This window comes from Mesoplodon densirostris, chromosome 7 (genome assembly GCF_025265405.1).
Source record: "Mesoplodon densirostris isolate mMesDen1 chromosome 7, mMesDen1 primary haplotype, whole genome shotgun sequence".
Lineage (NCBI taxonomy): Eukaryota > Metazoa > Chordata > Mammalia > Artiodactyla > Ziphiidae > Mesoplodon > Mesoplodon densirostris.
Window position 1 is genome coordinate 88,098,214 of NC_082667.1, and position 16,570 is coordinate 88,114,783.

The 16,570-nt window shown below is 56.7% G+C and overlaps 2 protein-coding genes across 2 annotated transcripts in view; one reads left to right on the top strand and one right to left on the bottom strand.

The window, feature by feature from the left end:
* The window catches only part of LOC132493262 (BCL-6 corepressor-like), a 43,104-nt gene extending 28,839 nt beyond the window's left edge, over window positions 1-14,265 (bottom strand). The window contains 1 exon segment of the mRNA XM_060103611.1: window positions 13,913-14,265. The gene's annotated coding sequence lies outside the window, so the exon portion shown is untranslated.
* Window positions 10,850-13,702, top strand: LOC132494221 (nascent polypeptide-associated complex subunit alpha, muscle-specific form-like). The gene is made up of 5 exons (XM_060105229.1): window positions 10,850-11,482; window positions 11,585-11,708; window positions 11,762-11,997; window positions 12,485-13,031; window positions 13,245-13,702. Exons 1-5 carry the CDS (start codon window positions 10,850-10,852, stop codon window positions 13,700-13,702), a joined length of 1,998 nt encoding a protein of 665 aa, XP_059961212.1.
* Window positions 14,266-16,570: the final 2,305 nt, after the last annotated feature.

Below are 16,570 nucleotides of genomic sequence, written 5' to 3' on the forward strand. Positions count from 1 at the left end.
GGGCAAGTCCTCCTGGGATGTTTTCCCCAGTATGTGTAGCAGTGGGGAGAAGGGAACCCCAAGGATGCCCCCAGGTCGGGGCGAGGGTCGCAGGCTTCCTGGGGTGTGGCTGAAGGAGGTCGCCCGACGGGTCCTGCAGCCGGGCATGGGTGCTGGGGGGGAGTGAGGGGTGGAAGGAGTGATCCAGCGTGCCCAGGCGCTGTCTCTTGGCACACTCCAAGTCATGGCTGTCGCCGCCTCCAGAGGCGTCCCTACTCACGACCCAAGTTTTGCATTAGTAACAGAGCTGCGGAGCAGGAGTGCGGGTGTGACGGGGTGGGGGACGGGAAACTCACGCGGCTGGCCCTGACCTTTTGAGCAACCAGAACCTTCCCTGCCTCCTCCCAGGGCGCCAGGATAGCGCCGCGAGCCACTCGGGTCAGTCGGGAGTGAACTTGGCCCGCAGCGGCAGCGGCGGCGGCCAGTGGGGGAGGGGCGCCCCCTCCCCCGCCTCAGCCCCGAGCACGGATCGGTCGGATCGGTCGGCAGCAAAGGGATTTTCTCTCCCACCACACACACCCGCGCTGCCGCAGGCTCCGCGCCCCTCCTACGCCAGGTCCCCGCGCGGGGCCGCCCCCCCACACGCACCCCTCGCCCGACCTTCCAGGACCCCCGGCTCTCTCGGCCAGCCCCCGACCCCAGCTCACCCCGCCCGCGCGCTCCTCTGGGCTCCCCCTTCCCAGGCGCCTGCCGCTGAATCTCTGACAAAAAGCAACTTTGGGTGGGCGCACGGAGAACCCAGGATGTGCGGCGGCGCGCCCCAGGGGAGTGGGCACTGACTGGAGACCGCTCCGGCCCATCGTCCTGCGCTCCCTTCGGCCAGTCTGGAGTGTTCTCTCCGTGGAAGCCTCCCCCACCTTCCCCGGTTCAAAGATGCAAGCCAGGTGTAGCCAGCTGTAAAAGGGGGCTCGGGGGCTTGGGGAGGGGGGCACCAGCAAGGATCAACCGGGAGAGCCGCTGCCAAACCGGGGCTGCCCGCCACACACCCCCTTTCCCAAAAACAGAGCCGTGGCCCCCCGTCAGCTCTTGGACCAACCTCAGACACTTCCCCTTCCGCCCGCCAACCCCCCCTCCCGACGCCAGGCCTCGGCTTTTTGTTCCTTTCACTTTCTTTCACGGTTGTGCCACACACAAGCACGCGTGTATGCAAGAGGGGGCCCCACTTGGAAGCTGGCGTCCCTCAACAGGAGGCAGCAGCCCAGGACAGGAAACCGAGGTTGAAAGCAATTAACCAACCTGACTCCTCTCCTCCCCGCCCGCCCACCCTCCACACCCCCTCGGGTCTGGTCCCTACAGGCCGGGTTCCCACTTGGAGTCTACACAACCTGGAGGCAGATCCAGAATAAACGACCCATAGACCACGACTCTAGAGGGGGTGTCACTGCACTGCAGCCTCCATCGGGGCTTTGAAGAAATAAAGTGAACTCACTGCAAACTCCTCCCCCCACAAGGAACAAGCTAGACCAGAAAGCTATGATTAGTACACACAGGAAGCACAAAGGAACTTTTTACGAATAAAAGATGCATAAAACACAGGGTCCTGTGATCTGCACCCGGCTTCCCTGCTGATTGTGTGCAGCCTGGGAGTCCTGGGAAGGCTGGGGATGAGGGTCAGAGGAGGACAGGGGCTCCCACTTTCTTTACGAGGAACAATAGGAACCCCACGTCTGTTCATCTTGGAACCCGAAACACCCCAAACAAAGCTGTGGGAAAACTGCGGTAGACGTGGGGGCCCGTGAATTTTTCTAGCTGTTCAGAGTTTAATTACTCCTCCTTGACCCGTGGGACCAGACACGACACCACCAAGGTTAAAATGCCCCAAACAGCGCCCAGCAGATGTGAGCGAGCTGGCAGACGCGCAAATGAGGCCTGCCTCGGAGCACGATAACAAGTGACTCCTACGTTGTATATCCTTGAAAGAAAATTATTTTTCTCTAATTTGCATTTGCTTCGGGGGAAAAAAAAGCCAACCAGAGTCCCTCTTCACAAGCACGAGTCTTATCCTGGAAATGCAGCCCGGCTGCTTTAAGAGAGCTGGAAGGAGGGAAAGACTGCCAGCGCTTTGGCGTTGCAGGCTTGTTTATCTTTCCGCCTTTCCTCCAAGGCGAAACTCGTTTTGCAAGCAACATTCCTACAGAAAATGGCACACGTCCTAAAAAGAGACCCATTTCTAGAACTGGCACCGAAGTTCATGTATCATTCCAGAAGCATCTCCCAGCTCCCCACTAGGGAACCCAACTAGATGTAGAAGTCCACATTATAACTCAGAGAGTAGATGTGGGGGCAGGGGGGAGCGGAGGTGGACCCGTAATTTGCAGATATCCTGCAAGCTGTACACTCAGGGGCCGAAGTCACACAGAAGGGCAGGATATAGAATTAAGTCAGCTCTAAATGATCCTCCAAAGCCCGGGGGCCAAGGCTGCGGAAGCCTTCAACCTTGAGGTTGGGGGGAGTGGTGCTGACACCCAGCTTGCCCCAGGACAGCCCAGGGGCAGGCCCAGCTTCTGGACCATCCTGAGGACCATCCTGAGCCCGCCAGCTTGGACCGGCCCAGCGGGGTATTGCTGCCACCCACCAACTGTTCTCCCTCCCACCCTGGCGCCTCCCCGCAGTGCCTGGCAGAGGACCAGGAACTCAGAGAAGGCCGGGCTGCGGGCATCTCGTTGATTAAGTCACACAGTGGGTGGCGCTGTGGGCAGAGCTCAAGACAGCACCGCTGGTCCTGCAGCTGAAAGGCAAGCGCGCTCTTAAGAAGCGGGAAGGCAAAGGGAGGCGGGTGATCGAAAGCCGACTTGCACCCCTCCCCACCCCCATTCACCCCCCTTCGGGTCCTGAACCTACACACTTGTGTTTCCAATCCAGGAAACGGGGCCGAGGGCAGAGAACACAGCGGCCGCCTGTCTCTTGAACTTGTCTGAATAACAGGGCCATTTCAGAGGAAGAACAACGGCCTTCAGAGCCTCTGCAATTTCCAGAAAGCCTTCAGTTAATACATTCTTTCCAACAGGCTTGCTTTAGGGTGGAAAGTTACTTTCCCAAATCTTAACAACCCGGCCACAAGCCACTGAGGCCCCAGGTCAACAGATCCCGGCCAAACCCCTCCAGACAGTTGACACTCGTGACCCCGCAGGCCTTCTCCTGCCACCTCTGCCTAACAAGTTCCCTAATCCACAACACACCAACCAGCGCGCACGTCCACCACGATCCCAGGAGCCAGAAAGATGCGTGTCGCGGGGTGCGGGGGTGCGGGTGCCGCCGCCGGAGGGCTCTCTCGCAGCGCATCCGAGGGCTCCCGGGCCAGCAAGGGGCGGCCACCTCTGCAGCTCTCCGTGGGCCTGCACAGTGCGCGCATTGTGTGAGCGCCGAGGAGGCACAGCGCTGCTCCTGCACCAACAGCTGTCACATTATTTGCACTCGCTCTAAACAGCCTTCACATTCCCCCCTTACCACACAGTTAAAGCCAGACTAACAATCCAGTTAGAGATCAAACCAACAGCAGCGTTGTGTCTGCCTTCGCACCAAGCCCAGCAGCTGGCAGGTTTCTCCAGAACAAGAGACCCCCCACACACCCTTCCAGGCTCCAGCCAAGGCTAGCCTAGGCAGCAATGCGTGTGTTGCTGCTGATTGTTAAAGCAAGAGAACACAGCCATTTCGCGCAGAGTTCTGTGGGGTTCATCAGCTCTCTCCCAGAGTTTCCGCCTCTCAGGCCCCCTCCCCCATTTCCTCAGCTGGGAATAAAGGTTGTTCAGACTCCCAGGGTCGGTTTCTCTGCTCAGCAAAGCGTGGGTCGGCCTGCCCCGGCCAAGCCTGGGGTCCTGCAGTCCTCTCTACCGTGGTCCCAGAGGCTAGGCAGCTCGGCACTTTCTGCAGCCCAAAGCCTCGTGTTTCGGAAAAACCGCCCAACTCCCTGAATCCTTCCTGGTCGCCCCACTGATCAAAATGTCTCCTTTTATGATTTTTGGTTAAGTCGAACATTTCCATCATCGTCATTATTAGCGCAAATTACATGCCTAATCGGTCCTTAAATAGATTTTAATTAAATAATCATACAAGGCTCATTTTATGACTTAAGAAAGGCATTAGTTTTCCTTATAAACTTTCCACCAGGATATAGAATAATGATAGCAGACAAATACTTATTCTTTGAAAAGCACCAATAACTGATGGGCAGAGTATTGGGAAAGCAGACCCTGCTTCACACCTTCTGGAATCCAAGTGGAGACTAGACAGACCACATCTGCACAACTTTCCTCCGGAGAAGGGAGAGGGGATTTCTTCCTCCTAAGCATTACTTTTGTCTTCTCTTTGGGGCCAGGAGAAAGGAACCCCAAATGTTCCTTTTCCTTGCCCATCTGAAGAGATTTCTCCAGCTTAGAAGTCTCTTCTAGAGACCACTCCTCGCCACCCCCATCTGTTTTCCACCCCTCAGTCTGCTGAGAGCCGTGGTGGAAAGCAGGCAGGCTGTGCTTGTTAAATGCTCTGTAAAATGCTGTTAATAAAATAATAAATACAAAGGATGGAGGCTGCTGGTTCCATGGGTGTTTTGACTGGAAATGCCTTGGCACTTGTCATGTGTTTATGGGAGGGCAGACAACTCTAGGAATTACATAGTTTGGACATCTCTGTACTTCATTTATTCTTTCCTAATTGACGTAGGCCTAGAGCTATGTCAAGTTTGCATTTGTACAGAACTGTTAAATGCCTAAGAGTTTCTCCAATTAAACCAAGTTTTAAATCAGACCCAAGGCTGGAACGTACTCTCGGCCTCGCCCCACTCCACCCCTCTGCCTCTGTGGCTGGAGAAAACAAACAGACCCTCAACAAGATCCCCTGTCCTTGCTCTCCCCACCTTCACCACCCCCACCCGCGGGGGGGCACCTAGGGCAAAGGTTAAGGTGTCTTCAGATTACAGGCAAGGCCCTGGCTACACACACTGGAAAGCACTGCAGTTGGGCGCATCCTGGGCATACTCGAACCTCTAAAATAGTGAGCTAAGATCGAGGGAAAACTGCTGGCCTGGTAAAACCCACTGTTCACAAAACAATGTCAGCAAAGACTGGAAGGCATTCTTTAGAGAGGTACCAGGGACTCATGCCTACTGAAGCTCTTTCAGCACAAAGGCTTTTAGGGGAAGAAGGGAAAAGGGGGGTGGGGGGGGAGGAGAGAAAGGGAGGGCTCCTGTTTCAGAGCAGGCATCCCCAGAGAGTCAAGAACCAAGTGTAGCTTCAATCAAGCGCTGACTTCCCCTCTGGGAGTCTAGTAGGAAACCTGATCACAGTAGCTTACTACCGGCCTGGATCCATACAGGTCTGGTTTTCTTCTCATGCTAGTAAATTTTTAAAAATACATATCGATAGAAAAGAAGCAATCCCTGACAGACTTTTATTGAAAACCACACTGAGACCTCATAACATCCGGACTTAATCCCTATCAGACAAACCACAGCACCTCTGGCCTCTGCAGCGGGCCAGACCCTTTCACCTCTTACCACCAGGTCTCTCCCCTCCAGCCGCTGCTGTTCCCTCCCCCCGAAAGAATGGCGGGAGGACTTGCCAAAGAGCACCTAGATACCGGTTCTGGAATCAATTCCTAACCATATAAATGATCCCACTTAGGGGGAGAAAAAAAAACCCCAGCCTTTTCATATGGATTCCTTTAAAGCCCAGAATGCAAAGAACTGTAACAAAGGGAAAGAAGGAGGAACCCACGGAGGCAGACCTGGAGGAATAGCCTCAGGAATACCCTTGGAGGGGAGCTTAACCTGCAGGTTGGTCCCCAGACACTGGCCTACGCAGGTCTTGCGGGGGGAGGGCGGCGGGCATCTCAGGGGCAGCAGGGAACGGAGAAGCAACCTATAGGAATCTGACCAGTCATTCAAAGCAATTACTAATCCTCCGGGCCTACTATGTGCCAAGTATTCTCTGATCCTAAAGGTGGAAAATTATACCCAGTCTTACAAATAAGAAACTTACTGAGGCTCAGAGGCCATAAATAACCTGTCCCCAAGGTCACACAGCTAGTAAAAATGGGCCACGGTCAAACTCAGTCCTGGAGTTGCGGAGAGGAGCCAATTATCGGTCAAATTGTGCCATCCAGAATCCCCAAGAAGTTCGGAAGGCTTCCTTAGCCCTTGTACTCCAATACAGAGTAAAAGGATAGCACTTAACACCTATGAAATTCGGTCCACAAGGAGCCCGCATCCTAGTTTCTCCTACACCCAGAAATCTCTTGGTCCATGTGAAGTCTTTCGAAATTTCTGCCAACATCCTACCCATCTCCCTACACTGGAACACCATGCTGTGAGGCCAGGGATTCCCAACAAGGCTCCACTTTCCCCTCCTCCAGGAGCCCAGAACAGGCAGTGGGAGGTGGGTGCTACTCTTAGGTCTCTGGAAAAAGTGCTGACACCTGGAACTACAAGAAGGCTTGCCACACTAGTTTTGCCACATAAAGCCATCAATCAAATTATCTAGACAGAGCAAAAGCCCTTTGGAAAGACTGCCTACATCTACCTTTCCTAGGACTTTAATGAAAAGCCCAGGGACCAAAGTGGGCTGGGGAGGCAACTGAGGGGGAAGCGGCTTGCAAGATGCTGGACCCTCCTGGAATCCTGGGGGTCCCCACAAAAAGCCAAGTCCCGAGACAAGCCGGAGGTTGGGGTTCTCTCTCCTCTCCCCAACTTCTCATCCCAGCAGCGCAGGGTCAGCGCTCAACATGCCCTCCCCACCCCATCCTCAATTTCCTGCTCTGCCCCGGCCTTTCAGAAGCTCCGGGAACCATCCGCACCCGAGGCCACAGACGCCACAGGCTCCACGACCGAGGGCCGTCTCCAGCTCAGCTCGGTGGGAAGGGGAACGGGCAGGAGCGCCGGACACTCAGCCGCCCCTGCGGCTTCCCGGCCCCGGGCGGGTGGCTCCTCCAGTGGCCGAGGCTCCGGATGCGTGAAATGGCTCCAGGAGCGCCTGGGGCAGGCCAGGGCCTCCGCAGCGGGAGGGACCGAGGCGATGGCGGAGCCGGGTCCTCACCCCTCTAGTCAGCCAAACACGCCCCGGCGGCCCGGCAGCCCCTGGCTCGCAGCCAGTGGCTTTCTCTCTTTTTTAAACTTTCCGGCCTTGGCGATCAACGCCGATTGGGACAGGATTTCCAGCCCCCGCCTTCCCTCCTCCACACCCTCCGTGCAGGCCCTTCCAACCTCCAGGGAGGTGACCCCCGCCCCCGGGCACCGTGAGTCCCTGGCCCCGCCAGACCCTCCCCCGCCCCCGCCACTTGGGCCACCTGGAACGAGCCGCTTCCCAAAGCGATCAGCGTCCGGCCGAGTCTGGGGCTGCTGCTGCGTCCGGGGAGGAACTCCCGCAGCCTCCAAAGGTCCAGGCCTGCCCGCAGCGGCATGCAGAACCGCCCCCTACTCGCGCTCTCTTCGAAAGACCAGACGCGGGGGTGGGGGGGGGAGGGGGCGGGGAAAGTTTAAGGCCTGTCTTTAAAAAAAAAATTTAACTCTTCAGATGCAAGAATTTGGGTGCCCTTGGCACGGTTATGAGCGCTCGGGTAGAACAATAGAAATGGGGGGTGCCGGAAATGGTGCAGGAAGACCCCTATAACCCTATAAACCTCTCTTCCCCCCTCGCAGTTACTATTAGCATTAAAAGATCCCAGTGCCTTCAATGCAATAGTGCCTGTTTATAACTTTTCCCTGCTGGGTCCCCATACCCTAAACAAGCCCCCTCCTCACGTTTTGAAATCACCAGGGCAAAGATCGCCCCCAAATCTGTGACCTCCCGGAGCTCTTGGGCCTCTCACCTGCTCTGCCCCTGGCACCCTGACCTCACTCACCCTCTTCCCCCCAGCAGTTCCTCTGGTTTGCACCTAGACAATAAATTTAGTTTCATTTAGCTTCCGGTCTTTAATTTTAGCAGGTCTCCTTTTTGCATGCAAATCAATATGGCAATTACCATCTAAAAGCTCGCCCAGCCCCGGGTCAATGTAAATTGATCATTGTCCGCCTTCCACAAAATAACACCGGGAGTCTGTGATGCATAACGAGATTATACTGGAAACTGTCTTTTAGATCAAATTCTATTTAATGCTGTCAGGATCTTCTCCTAGCGGACTTCCCGCTAGTCTAATCACGGGGCGCCGGAGCCCATGGGTGCTGAGGGGCGATGGCTGGCCGGGGAGACATGGTTCTAAGAAATAACAAAGTGCGGGGACGCCCCCCCCCAATTCCAACACCCTCGACTAGGGGCCGGCGGAAATGAGCCTGCGCTGGGAAAGGGGGCCTGCTACAGAAACGTTGCGGGGGCGGGGGAGCTCGTTGGTTAATTCCCATCCAACAGAAAGTCAGCTATCCCTTCCGGAGGAACACATGGGGGGCAACCAGCGAAAGCCGACGGGCCGGGCTGGAGGTTGGGAGACGTCCCCGGCCAAGTGCTCGGGGCACAGGCGGCTTGGCTGCCACGGGGGTGGCCTGAGAAGACCTTCCACTCCTGCCCCGGCTGCTTCTCAAGCCAGCGCCACCATCTAGGCCCCGGCAGCGCAGCCAGCCTTGCAAACAAACGGAATCCTGCCGGCAGCCTCCCCTCCCCTGACTGGGCGAGGCCCCTCCAGGCCGAGGCCCCTGTGAGCCGAGGGCTGGAGGCCTCCAGCCAGGAGAAGGTCCTCCCGCCCCTGCGCGGCCCCCAGGGCACGGGTGTGACCCTGGAGCTTAACAAAGGGCCTTCAGAGCTCCTTTCGGCCTCGGGCTGGCGGGGGAGCAGTGGGGCCAACGGGGAGAGGGGCGGTACGGCGGCCCAAGTGGACCCGTGAGGTGGCATTGCCGGGGGCCGCTGGGCACTCCCGAGGACCGTCCTGGGGTTCGGGCGGCTCGGAGGCCGGCGAGCCTCCTGCCCAGCCCCGGCTGTCGTGCCCAACCCAGCAAGGGCTCCACCCGAGTGCGGTCTTCCCAATAAAAGCTGGAATTCCCGGCTGGGCTCAGACAAAGAAGGACCGCGGCAAACCGACGCCACAAGCAAACCAAACCCAAGCAGAGTTTACGCGCGCGTCTGGGGTCACAGAGGCGCCTGCTAATCCTCCCTATGCTGGCCGTCCCTGCACGCTCTCCTCAAGGGGGAAAAAAAAAAGGGAAAGTAAGCGTACCTCCCCTTGATTCCGCCCAGAGGCCGAGCTTCGCACTTCTTTCGGTTCAGTCTCTCTCAGTTCACTAGGCCCTGCGCCACCTTAGCAAACAGGGCTTAGAGGAGCGCAACATCCCTTGCTTCCGACCCAGGATGCAAAGCTACTCCTCTTTTTCCTCCACCATCCATCCTCTCAGGGTCCAGAACTCAAAAATCTTTCAGAAATCCTCCTACCTGCTCAAGACGTACTCTCTTCCCCACTCTAGATGGGAAGAAACTATAACCAGAAGCAATCTTAGTAACCAAGGGCCATCCACCCTTAGCTAGGCACCGTCGCCCTCAGTTTCCCTCTAGCCGAAGACACAGTATTTCCCAGTGAATGAGTGTGCGCATGTGGTTGTGTGGCCCACACTTCCGTGCCCTGCTCTGTCTCACCGGGCAGGAAAATCTTCATCAGGCACTGAGGAGTTTTTGTCGTTCAGCCTGTGTATCTAAGCATGGATGTATGCATGTGAATGATTTTTGTGTTTCCAAGTGACCCTCTTCACACCTTTAAATGGGCTTTTGTCTCTCGAACGAACTTACAGAAATTCTGCTCCAGTTTCCAGCTCAACAAAGTCTGGGATTTTCTCCTAGAATCTCGCTCTAGGTCTCAGTATTTGCATACCCATGTTTACATTCCTCGCGGCCAGTTCTTTCTCTCTTCTCTATCTCTTGTTCCATGTGGGCACCAGAGCCCACGTGTCTTGATCTGTCTCAGCACATGTCATTCAGGCGCACATCTTAATCTGTGCATTCCTGTCTAACACGTACACCTCCCCACGACTTACATTCTTGCTTTGCCTATAATGGGGCTCGTTCCCAGACCAATATGGGTTTGCAGTTTAATGTACCTAGAGGATCCCCTAAGACTACAAACCCTAAAAGGAAGAGGAGGGGGAAGGAGAGAGGAGTGTGACTAATGATTCATTTCTCTATAGGGTAACCCACCTACCTCAGGGGTCTACCTCAGGGAAAGAACGAGACCAATGCCTGCAGAGTTGTATTAAATTTTTAGACCCATTCAATGTTGACCCCATGGATGTGTATACAAATGATCGATCTTGTACACATCGCTGTCCAACTCCTGTTTGGAGGCTGCCTCCCTGAACATATCTTATTTGAACTCTCCACAAGTTCATGGTTAAAAGTGTTTTTATTTACATAGACAACTCAAGGACCCCTTTGCTCTCTCCGACGCATACCTGTACGCACTGGACAGGCATTTCAGGCTTGGGTCTTTGGTAGGCAACACTCTCGGTCAGAGGCCCCACTGACTAAAGCTCTGAGCAGACCTTCACATACTGGGCCGCTGGGAACGGTAAGGTCAAACCTCTGCATCTCCCCAACTCACTTCCTTAAGTGAGGGCGCCCACTGTGTGTGTTCACACCTTCCCCATTGAGAAGTATCGGGTCAAATTAGATCACCTAGCAGCTGCGTTTGGTTCGTCGAAGAATCGAGCCCAATGTACCAGGATGTGAGATTGCATACACAGAAGAGAAAGGAAAACCCTAAAGCCCAGACTCCCGCCTCCTCTCCCCAGGGGGCTACTTTGCCTCCAGGAATTTCTACTACACTCCCCACCCCCACTCTCCCTATCTTCTTTAAAGGGTTAAGAGAAACCCTCGCAGCCTTCCCTCCACCCTGGTCGCTGGGCCCGATGGCTCGCTCGCTCACGGGAGTCTGCCGCCGCCTCCGCGGCCCGCCCCCCACTTCCCGTCCTTCAGCCGGGAGGGAGCCTGCATGCCTGTCTAGACCCATCTATCACAGGCACACCAACAACACCCGCGAGAGCGCGGAGACCTTACCCAGGTCCCCCTGCCCGCACGGTTCCCGGCGGACAGAACGCTGGAGCGTGACCGCGCCTGCAGGGTCGGGGTGGGACTCTACGGGCTCGGGCTGCCCCGAGCGCACAGCGGGTCCGGCCCGGCCCCGGCCCACAGCGCTCCCGCCAGCCCGGCTGCCGGGGCACAGTCACAGCTCTGCGCGCCGATTTTTATCTTGTCTAATCCCAAACTGGGCGGGGAGCACAGGCGTCGTGCTTAGGGAACAAGAGATAGGCGAGGGAGGCGGGGACGAGCAGCCAGGCAGCTACGCGAGCGGGAGCGAGTTAAAGACACAGTCGAGGCGACCGAGAGCAGGAAGAAGGAGCGGGCTGCGGGGGCCTCGAGGCGCCGCACGCAACGCGCCGCCCGGCCAAGTTACACGCACCTCCCGGTCGCCCCTCGCTGCCCATCCCTCCCCACTTCCCAGAGGCGCTCTCCGCAGCCCGGGCCGCGGGGCCCCGGCCTGTGTGGGAGGCACAGGCCCGGCCGGCCCTGCAAAGGGCTGGAGAGAATCGCTAATGAGCTGTGCGGCCCATTGATCCGGAGAACACTTCCTAATTAACTCTCAGTCACCTACTGGTGACAGCACCTCAAAGGACAGCGCTGGGGCCATCCGAGCCCCAACCCCGACCTGCCCGCGGAGCGCCTGGCGCCCGAACCCCGCCCCCCCACCCACTACCCCAGGCAATCCCGGTGAGTGGCGGCGTAAACCCGCACACTAAAGGCCAGCCTCGGATTAAACCTAGACGGCATATTAATCACCGCCATCTCCCCGCTTCCTCCTCGCGGTGAAATCATGCCCAAAATAAACACGGGAACCGACACTGCAAAGCCCAGACCAGATAACAGGTCAGGGGTGGAGTGGGAAGGGTCGAGAAGCAAATGTATTTTCCAAGTGTCCACGTACAGGAGTATCGGAGGCCGACAATTAAAATGCCTTCCACACAAGCAATTCTGTTGGCCAAACCGAATCCAACACCTCGTAAGGATTGATTTCGGCCCGCGGTGTCCGTTTCCAGTGCCACAGCAAGTGTCACATGGCTACAAATACCCAAGTCTGTCTGCGTTCACCACCCACCACCTTCTGGGGTGGGCCATTTCCTCCTCGTTTTTATTTCCAAGTCATTTTAAGGATTTTTCTCCAGAGACTACCCCTAGAAGCAAATACCACTACCCCTCCTCTGGCCTTCTCTCAAAAAAGAAACAAACAAACAAACAAAAAGCTAAAACCCTGAGCTGTCTACTCTAGACACAAGAGGCTGTACGAATACCTATTTGAAGCGCGCTGGTTTCTTTTTTTAAGGTTTGTTTTTAAATACACATAACCCTCCCCCCTCCTTCGCTCTTCCATCCCCGCAACCCCCCAACCCTTTAGACGCCGGCGGCGCGCGCCCTCGCGCGCGGGCACTCACAGCCTCTAGCTGGAGATCGCGGACTTTCTGGAAAAGATTCATTAACTGCAAATTAAGCCTCGCCCCGGCTTCGGCCTACACGCGGCCAGGCTCAGCCGTCTCAGGGACCCGGGGACGTGCCCACTCAAGAGTGCAGGCGGCGGGAAGCCCGCCGGGACCACGCGTGCCTCGAGCTGCCCTACTCCGCACACGGCGCCCCGGGGCTTGCTTGGTAAACAGCAGGAGCACGTCGCCGCCACCCCGAGCCCCCTAGTTGGCGGAGGCTCTGCAGCGCAGCCGCCCGCCTGCTCCGAGCGCGGGCCCCAAGGCGCAGCGGCGCCTCGCCCTCCCCGCCTCGGCCGAGGATCGCGCCCGGGTGCGCAAGTTCCTCTTCGCCCTCAGCCTCTGCGCCGCACGCCCTCCGAGTGGGACCAACTTCCTCCGGCCGCAGACTCGCACACGCCCTACAGGGCTTTCCACCAGACTCCACGCTACCCAGAGGAGGAACCAGGTCTCGCCCCCCCGGTCTCGCACCCCCGCCCGCCGCCGCCCCCGCCCCCGCACGATCTACCCCCACCCCTGGGGTCTCACAACTTAAAACCAACCCCACGACGTCGCGGGGAAGGTGGGGGTGGACCAGAGTGGCAGATTAAAATTTTAAAAGAACATTTACAAAACAAAGCGTCTGACCTGACTGGCTGGCTGGCGGGCGGGCAGAGTCGGAACCCCTCGCTCGGCTCCATTTCCTAGTATATATATTTTTTAATCCACGTGATTCACGCTTTGGAGCAAGCCAAAAAAAGCCAAAAAAACAAAAACCCGGGACTCCCCTCCCGAGTCGCGCGGCAGCGGCGGCAGGTCGAGCTCGGCTCGGCCCGGGGCGCCCGCCACACACACCCTCGCGCACGCACACGCCGTCGTTCCACGAGCAAGAACGAGCTGCCCCCGGAGAGGCGAGACGAGGCAGCGGCGGCTGGGGTTTTTTACAGTTCTTTCCCGAGTCGAAAAAGAAAGCAGACGGGAACCCGCCGCCCTCCCCTTCCTGCTAGCGAGCTAACGCCGAGCCGAGCTTCCCAACTTCCAGCCCAGCTCACCCACCCCCCGCCCCCCACGCCCGACTCGCGGCACTCAGCGACGACCGCGCTCCCGCGCACACAGGCACACACTGCCTGCAAACTTCCACTCCGCGAACACCCTGCTCTCCTCCCAGCCCCCAGGGGGGCGGCAGCCCGCCCCCGCCGCGCCCCTCCCTCTCCGAAGCCCACGCCGGGCCGCTTAGGTTGGCTGCATTTTTAATAATTTACAGCTAGGAAATAAAAACGAAAGCGAGCAAAGCAGCCAAAGTGAAGCGCGAGGCACAAGCTTCGAGGGGTACGCGAGAGAGTCAGAGGAGCCACCCGCCGCTAGTCTGGGCCCCGAGGGAGGGGGCCGACTGCAGCCCGCCGCACGCACGCCCGCCCGCCAGCCCGCGCGGCCTCCGCGGGGAAAGGTGTTCCGGGCACTGACCTGAAATCCCCAGCCGGGGAGTAAGCAGGGAGCCTGCGATCCGGCGCTTTGAAGTTTTCCCCGGAGTAGAGTCGAGGCGGCGAGGAGGAGCGACGGGAGGTGGGGTGGGTGGGGAGAGGTGTGCGGGGTTGGAGGAAAGTGGGGTAGCGACGTTGGCGATGGGAGAAGGGGCCGGGCCGGGGAAGCGCGGCGAACTGCAAAGTTTGCCGTGCCCCGCTGCCCGCAACCCGCTCGCGGCGCCGCGCCCGCTCGCCTCCCTCGCCGTCTGCTGCCAGCCGGCTGCCCTCGGGGTCAGCCCCGCCGAGGGGTGGGCTCTGGGCCGGGTGGGGGCGGGGCGGGGCAGGGCGGGGCGGGCTCAAAGCTTCCGGGCAGGTGGCGACAGCCCCGCGCGATCCTCTGGGCTCCGGCGGCTGGGCCGGGCTCGGCCGGGCTCAGCAGCTCTCGCGTCGCCGCTGCTGCCGCCCGCGCTCGGGCAGGAGCCCCAGCGCCTTGTTGACGATTAGCCGCGAGCGCCAGCTCGGGCTGGGTGTGTGAACGTGTGTGTGTGAGTGTGTTGGCCAAGTCTTCCCTGCGCGGCGACAGCGCGGCTTGGGCTCCCCGCCCGGCAGCTTGCGGGCTCCCCCTCCGCCGCCGCTGCCGCCTCGCTCCCGCTCTCGGTCGCGGTCTGGGCTCCGGCGCGTCTTCCCCGCTGCCGCCGAGCTCGGTTCGCGTTCAGCAAGGAGCGTAGCTCCGCCTCACCTCGCCGCTGGGAGCCCAGGCTCCGTCTGACGCCGCGCGCCGCGATCCCAACGCGCCCTCCGTCCCTGGTTCCCTCCTCTTCCTCCTCCCCCTCCCTCCGCCCTCTCGCTCGCCCTCCCTCCCTCCCAGCAGCCGACTCCCCTCCCCCCGCAGGCGCAGCGCTCGGGCGACAGCCGCCTGCCCGACGCCTCCTCCAGCTCTCGCAAGTTTGAGCTCCCCCAGCCTCCGCTCACCCTCCGCTCACCCTCCGTTGCAGCGCCTGGGCGGTGGGGTGTCGGAGGGGTGATTCCCCAAGAAAGGTTTGCCCGAGTTTCCCCAGCCGTCATCGATTCCCGGCGCGTTTCGCCTAGCTGGGTCCGAACCCCAGACCACATGGGTGGCGTCCCCCTCGCCCCATGTCCTCCCCTCCCCCGCTTGGACAGAGTTGGCTGCGCACACCCCGCCCGGGCGCGCGTCCTGGGCGAGTGAGAGACTGACTTGGGCGGCGGCGGCGGCGCGGGCGGCCCGTTGATCCTGAGCCGAGGGGATGGGGGGCGGCGGGGGCGGCTCTCCCAGCCGCGCGCCGAGACCCGGAGAGTTACAGAGCAGGCGTACGTTGGAGAGAGCTTTCCTATATAGGAGAGCCAAGAATTTGTTACTTCTTGAGGGGGGAGCATGAAGGTAGGGGACCCTATAATGAGAATCCTAGGATTGCTTCTAGATTTCTAACTTGGATAAATGACAGGACGGTACTCTTTGGTGAATACTAAAGGAACAGTAACAGCAGCAAAAGTCTAAGAATGGAACTTTAACATATCACAATGCCACCTTTAAAGTAAATTTGGCATTCTCCTCCTTCTTGAATAAAAGAAAATGCATTAATTCAAGACATACACATTCACACACCTGCTAATATCTGCTCTTCTGCAATCATGTGTTTTCTGTATAGTGTCTAAATATCTATTCCAGTTGAAGTAGTGCTTAAACACTTCAATATGCCTCTTTCCATCCAAAAAGAAAAACTGTCTATGACTGTTTCAACGTATTTTAAATATATGTATAATCATTGCCAACTTATCTGCTTTGCAGATTCTCGTTTCCTATACAATATTTAATATCTCCCTTTATTGAAAATGTCATTGCTCAGTATTATGATTTTCATTTTTATTATATGTCTGAATGTTAGAATTATTGATTGATCTCTCTATTAATGGGATAATCTCAGCACAATGTTAAATACACTTCTTCTCTACCATTATTACATGTTATTTTAACGATTTTCCATACAGTTACTTTAAATGGGATTTTCAGAGTTTTCAGGCTTTTTTGAAGTCAGTGGGATAGGCTCCAGTGAGTAAAAGAAATGCTGAAGAACAACAATATGAATTAAACAAATTTAAGTAGTTAAGAAAGCACTAATCTAGTCATTGAGAAATATATACTAATATTTACATAGTATGTATATATAAATCAATAGTTTCAAAATGAGATAATCTACTGAACAAAATATCTTAAAATGTGAATGAAAAGATGTTGTAAAATCGCTATATGATTAAAGTACAAAAATTTTTATAAGCTTGGAATATCAATAATAAGTGCATTTTTGTCTGGGAGACAAGTTGTTATCTGGGAAACTTCAAGACATTTTGTAGATTATCAAAATCACTTTACTATCAATCTTGAGCATTTCTCCTATCAACTCTGTAATTAGTATTGGAAATTAGCATGATGACTCTATTTCACCATCAGGAACATTGAAGAAACTATTTAAAGTGCTAAACATTGGTTTTAACAAATAAAAAACAATTCATCTGAAGAAGATGTTACAATGAACTGAGGAATTAAAAGATCTCAAAGTAGAGAAATTTCACTGACTGCAGTATAAACAACTTGAGGGTAGAGAGTGTCTGTTTCTCCTGTTTGCCCTCCAAATTTGGCAAC

Bases quoted from the DNA above. Each gene is read 5' to 3' on its own strand.
- LOC132494221 (XM_060105229.1), top strand. From the start codon at position 10,850: ATGGCTCGCTCGCTCACGGGAGTCTGCCGCCGCCTCCGCGGCCCGCCC. The intron at 11,998-12,484 runs GTAAGGATTGAT...CTGCAAATTAAG, and splicing joins CAAACCGAATCCAACACCTC to CCTCGCCCCGGCTTCGGCCT. The intron at 13,032-13,244 runs GTGGGGGTGGAC...TCCCCTCCCGAG, and splicing joins CCCACGACGTCGCGGGGAAG to TCGCGCGGCAGCGGCGGCAG.